The 6,000-nt window shown below is 33.9% G+C and overlaps 1 protein-coding gene across 1 annotated transcript in view; it reads left to right on the forward strand.

The window, feature by feature from the left end:
- The window catches only part of OTOGL (otogelin like), a 141,375-nt gene extending 136,102 nt beyond the window's left edge, over positions 1-5,273 (forward strand). Inside the window, exons 57-58 of the mRNA XM_027071177.2 lie at positions 2,591-2,670; positions 3,316-5,273. Of these exons, the coding sequence (XP_026926978.2) occupies positions 2,591-2,670; positions 3,316-3,516 (281 nt within the window). The 3' untranslated portion in view covers positions 3,517-5,273. The remainder of the gene's footprint in view (positions 1-2,590; positions 2,671-3,315) is intronic.
- The last annotated feature ends 727 nt before the right edge of the window (positions 5,274-6,000 follow it).

The following is a 6,000-nucleotide window of genomic DNA, read 5'->3' on the forward strand; positions in this document are numbered from 1 at the left end:
GGTTAATTATTTTGTCAGTCTTCTGGAGTATGAATAAAATATTTTTAATTTAGATTAATTTTAATTTAAATATTAGAAATTTCTTCACTGTTGCATTTCCCAAAAGGTATTGCATGGGATTTTCCTAGATTTTACGTTTAAGAGGTGTCTGTGGTATCAACTTTGCTTGGAACATAAAGTTAAGTAGGTTATGATGAGAATGGTATTGTGACTTCAGTAAGGACCTTGGATTCTATAACCCCATGTTAATTATTAAACAAGTAAGTACTTTATGTTATCTGAGGGCAGACAGCGGAAATTCTATGCTACTGACCACAATACTACCATCTATTACATCTATTACCTACACTGTCAACACTATTAAGCCCACAGCAGAGTGTATTGCAACTAGTTTTCACAACTGTTCTGGGAGGTTAGGTGGGAAGGTTGGTATGGTTTCCCCTATGGATAAGGAAATGAAGGTTCAGAAAAGTTGATGGCTCCAATCAGTAATGGATTTAGGCCTGTCCAATGCCTGGGTCTAGGACCTTTCAATTCTGCCAAGTCAGAATAATACCAAGCTACCTCAGTTTCTCCCATCTGACATGTAAGGACTTGTGAAATAGTTTCTGCCTTGGTATCACAGAATTCTTGTCTTCAGTCTTTGCTTCTGGGTGACTGGGCTATCTTGGAGAGACTGGATGTTGGATACTATTGCAGGTGCTGTGTGATAGCAAAGTGTGTTGCAATAGTCTTTAAGGAATGAATAGGAAATGCCTCTTGGTACAAATAAGTTCAGCCAACTAACAAATTAATGCTGTCCCAATTATATTCATTGCACTAGTGAACTTATCAAACTGACTTCTATTAAGTGCCTGCCATGTATCAGACACTCTTTTAGGCACTGGGACTATGATAGTGAATGAAACAATACCTGCATGCCTAGTGCATATTATCAAGAAGGGGATGAAACAATGACCACATAACTATATACTATTATGTCAAGTAGTGATGAGTGGTACAGAGGAAAATAGTACAGAATTAAAGGGATAGAGAGTGGGGGGCTAGGTTGCTAACTTAAGTGAGTGGTTAGAGAATGCCTCTGTGGTGAGGTGTCATCTGAGTCGAGACTGAATGTCTTTGGGAAGCCAGCCTGGAAGAATAAAAAGTATTGAAAGCAGAGGAAATAGCAACGATTGGTCAAGCACAGGGGTGAAGGCGACAGAAAGAAGAGGGTAGGTACCTCAGAGGTCACATTAAAGATGATTTCTTTTTGACTATTCTTTCTTCTTACATGAGACTAGAAAGGTTAATAAAGTAACTAACCACTGAGTAAAAGCATCACAAGGTACACACCAGTTTGCCCTCTGTCACCAACCCTGAACCTCTAGCCAGGCTATAGTTGGGAGGCTGGGGAAAGGAGAAAGAACAAGTATAGGAGTCTGAGGAAGAACCACGAATGAGATGGAGGAAAACCAAAAGAGGGTGTTTTTAGGAAGCCAAGTGTGGGAAGTGTTTCAAGGAGGAGAGTGTGGGAGACTGGATCAAATGCTCCTGAGAAATTAAGATGAGAGCTGAAATGTGACGTCCAAAGCTAGCACTTTGAAGGTCAAGAGTGACCTTGGGAAGGACAGCTTAAGTTCAGGCAATCTTTGCTACACCTCTCTGCTTCAATGGGAGTAATTTAACTTTTATATACTTTAAATGTTGGAATTTCATATGAGCACTTACTTAAATAAATATTTTGTGGCTAAACTTAAATAAATAGTTTGGAAACTGGAGATCTAATTCCAGTCTTTTGTGAACAAGAAAACTCAGCAGAATGATCTGCGTGAGTTTCCTAAAAGTAGCAAAGCAAGTTAGTAAAAACATTGGTCTTTTTGCATTCTGATGCAGAGATTATTTGCATCTACTCTTATATAGCGTTAAATATATTTTCTTGGATGTATTATCAAGTGAAAGTCCATCACATATACAGAAGCATATTAATATATCATTAATTAATATAAAGTCTTTTAATGTGAAGTCATAAGAGATCATTTCAGAGCCATAAAATCAAGTATAATATGACTCATCCATACATTTCAAAAAGGTTGGTAAATAATTCAATTATAAACATGTATGATTTTATATTAAAACCTATTAAGATAAAGTGGTTTTAAGCCTGTTTTTAATTTTAAAATAGATTTATGTGTATATGTATAGATGCCTAATTATGTACATGTATATATACTTCTACAATGTCTCATTCTAAAAATCATTTCATATTTTTAGAATTTTAAGTGTATATTTTATCTATATGTAATAAGCATAGGCTAATGCTAGCATTATTGCATGCATGGAATGATTTATGATTATGATAACTATTCTAGGAGAATAAGATAAAGAGATAAGTATAAATTAAAAATATGAGAAAAAGCTATTTGGAAACCGAAAACAAATATTGAACATAAAATATATGAGGGGAACTTTTAGGTTCATCTTAATATAGAAATATATTTTCTTTAGATATATATATTATTTACTTTAATATATTCACATGTTTAATTGAATTAGAGAAATAATTTGACATGGACCTTCAGATGAATAAATACATTTTATATTTTATCAGGCAAACGAGAAGAAAGAATATGCCAGAAAGTGATCATTAAATCAATCATAAGGAAACAGGATTGTATAAGTCAAAACCCTGTAAGTGGAAAATATAATTTGTTACATAAAGAGCACGTGTCTTTCCAAAACTACATGCATCACAGTACTAAATGTGTTTGTAAGCCAACAAAATGCCGATAGTCACAATATTTAACTTTGAGACTATTTGTATAGTCTAATATTAAAATATTCTGCATAAATAATCAATAGTTCTGAATCATAACTGCAATCTAGAGAGATAGAAATTAACGCTACATATATTTGACTACATATTGCCTTAACTATGCAATTTTACTCAGCAAAAAAGTCCTAGTTCTAACTTTACCCTGTTTGATATGGCCTCTCCAATGCTTCAGTCTACATGCATCATGATATAATATAGATTACAATAGAATCATTAGATTGTGATGAACATTTTACATACACCTGTCTAGTTGTGTATTCACATTTATTTCATAGTTTAATTTACATCAGCCTTGCTGTCTTAGGCATCACCATGGTATATCTCTTTGATTTATTCAAGTTACTAAGTTTCAACCTGGTATTTTTTGCAGTCTTCTAACATACAGAAGCTTGAGAGTTAATGTGATAATAAAGTTTTGCTTTCATTTGATTTCTTAGTAGAATCAAATAGCCAGTTTTTAAAATTTTTGAGAATTCTCTTCTCATTGTCTCTCCTTATAGATAAATGTTGCATCTTGTGATGGAAAATGCCCATCTGCTACCATATATAACATCAATATCGAGAGCCATTTAAGATTCTGCAAGTGTTGTCGTGAAAATGGAGTGCGAAACTTGTCTGTGCCTCTGTATTGCTCAGGAAATGGCACTGAAGTCATGCACACTCTTCAGGAACCTGTGGACTGCACATGCCAGTGGAATTAAACTTTGGGATTCCAAAAACTCTATGCAAGAATCATAATTTCAAGTGAAGTTAACTTTTAACACTATTATTTAGGCACTGGAAGATTTATTCTGTTTAACAATAATGTATTTTTCAGACTATTGGGATATGACAATTGAACACTTGGTATAGAATACATACAATTTACTCAAAAAATATTAGATTTATTGACTTACTCTGTTTTAGAGAATCAAATGACTTTAAGTTGTTCAGCTGAAATGCGGTTATGTATATAATTGCAATATGCCTCAGCTCTGGGATATTTTCATCAATTAGAAGGTTACTTTGCAGAATTCTTTCAGTTTCACCCAATAGTGTTTTTTTTTTCTTTTTTACAAAGTCTGCCAAAGCTATCTAAATTAAGATAACGGTACATTTGGGGGCACCTGGTGGCTCAGTCAGTTAAGCATCTGACTTTGGCTCACTCATGATCTCATGATTCATGAGTTTGAGCTCCACATGGGGCTCTGTGCTACCAGCCCGGAGCCTGGACCTGCTTCGGATTCTGTGTCTCCCTCTCTCTCTCTCTTCCTCCCCTGCTCACTCGCTCTATCTCTCTATTTCACTCTCTCTCAAAAATAAATAAAGATGAAAAAATTTAACAAAAAGATCATAGTATTCTTTTATCACTACTGTTTAGTCTGGTAAATGTATCACATACTGTTTAGTCAGCTAAAATTGGTATCTGGATAGTCATAAAGAGTGGGATGCTTAGAGACAGATCATAAACTACAGGACTTTAAGTTATATAAAGCTTGAATGAACATTAGGGTTGTTAGTGCAAATTTCTCTCATTATGTGGGTCTATCAGATCACCAGAGAAACTGTGTGACTTGTACAAAGTCATTTGGTAGGACAATACAGTGAATTCTTATTGATAGTTGGGTTAAGTCTTTTATATTCCAGTCCTATGCTCTTTTATTTTGAACAGTAGAGTAAGGTGTCTATCACAGAATTTTTGATTCTTAAAGAGTTTGCTTTGCATAGAATTAAGAATTTTAAATTCAATTTCCTTTAAAGTAAGGAAAAAAATGCCACACACACATATGTATATACAGATATATAATAGTTATCCCAATAGGAAATGGAGAAATGTAGCATCAGTTGCTAAATAGAGAAGGGATATCTTAGACTTTTATTTTTTATACCATTAAAACTATTATTAAATATGTTGTTACTATTTAACATTTAATTAACTATTTGCTCTCTCATGGATGTATGATTTTTGATACATATTTGCAAATGATTGAAGTTGTGTGCTGTTTTGCTTTCCATGCTGCTGCTTTGCCAATGAGGAATGAAATACAACTATTTGAATGTATTAATAATTCCACAATGGAATGCTGCACTTTTTAAACATAGTAGATTATTGACATTTGCAAGGAGTATATCTGAGGTCTTTGCAAATCCCCAAATTGCCACTTATAGGATATGATTATCTAAATTTCCTCATCTATAAAAAGGAGAGAATTCCCTACTTGGTATGTAGTTGTGGGGATCAAATGAAGTCAAACAGCAACAAAAGAATAGTAGAGTTGCATTGAAAAGCAGATGCTTCTGTTTCAAAATCATGATTTCCAGAAAAAAAAAATGCAACTTATGAGATATTTTGGACTTCCAGGGATAGGTAAGAATGAATGAAAGATTGCAATCAACACTGTATCCGCAAAGTCCCAGTGACTACTCTCTATAAAAATTGACTTTATCTTATTGGTGCTTAATAAAAATGTTTCATTTCGTCTAGACATAACATTTCAGTATTTTTTTGACTCCTATTAGCATATTGATTGAATCAAATGTTTTTGGTTAAAATAAATTAAAATTGCTTAAGAGAAACTGTTATGTACCTCAACTGAGGCACATAATGTATGTCTACTACATATTTCTTTATTTTCAGGCTCTGTAAAATATTTGTTATTAAATTAAAATACTAAGTCATGTTTAAATCTATCTGTGGGGAAAACTGAAACATTGTCCTAGAACATCATAAACATTCTGAGACACAACAAATACTTATCGAGTACCTGCTATGTACCAGGTACTGTAAAAGCTCTGAGGACACAGGCAAAACAAAGCAGACACAGTGCTGACCCTCATGTAATTTGAAGTCTAGTGAGAAAGTAGGCATTAGTTAAATAAACGTACCTATGGAAGGGTCAAGAAGGACAGCCCAATGTAGTATAGGATATTGGTGGTCCTCAAATCATCAGAGAGGTACAAATGGACTTTCTTCAAATGGTGTTGGGACAACTAGATAATAACTTGGACAGAGAGAGAGGTCCATGGACACTAGGATAAATTCTACATGACTCAGATTTCAATGTTCAAAAAAGGGGGGTAGATGCAAAACAATCAATGTGATTCATCACATCAATAAAAGAAAGGACAAGAACCACATGATCCTCTCAATAGATGCAGAGAAAGCATTTGACAAAAGACAGCATCCTTTCTTGATAAAAACCATC

Source organism: Acinonyx jubatus, chromosome B4 (genome assembly GCF_027475565.1).
Source record: "Acinonyx jubatus isolate Ajub_Pintada_27869175 chromosome B4, VMU_Ajub_asm_v1.0, whole genome shotgun sequence".
Classification (NCBI taxonomy): Eukaryota; Metazoa; Chordata; class Mammalia; order Carnivora; family Felidae; genus Acinonyx; species Acinonyx jubatus.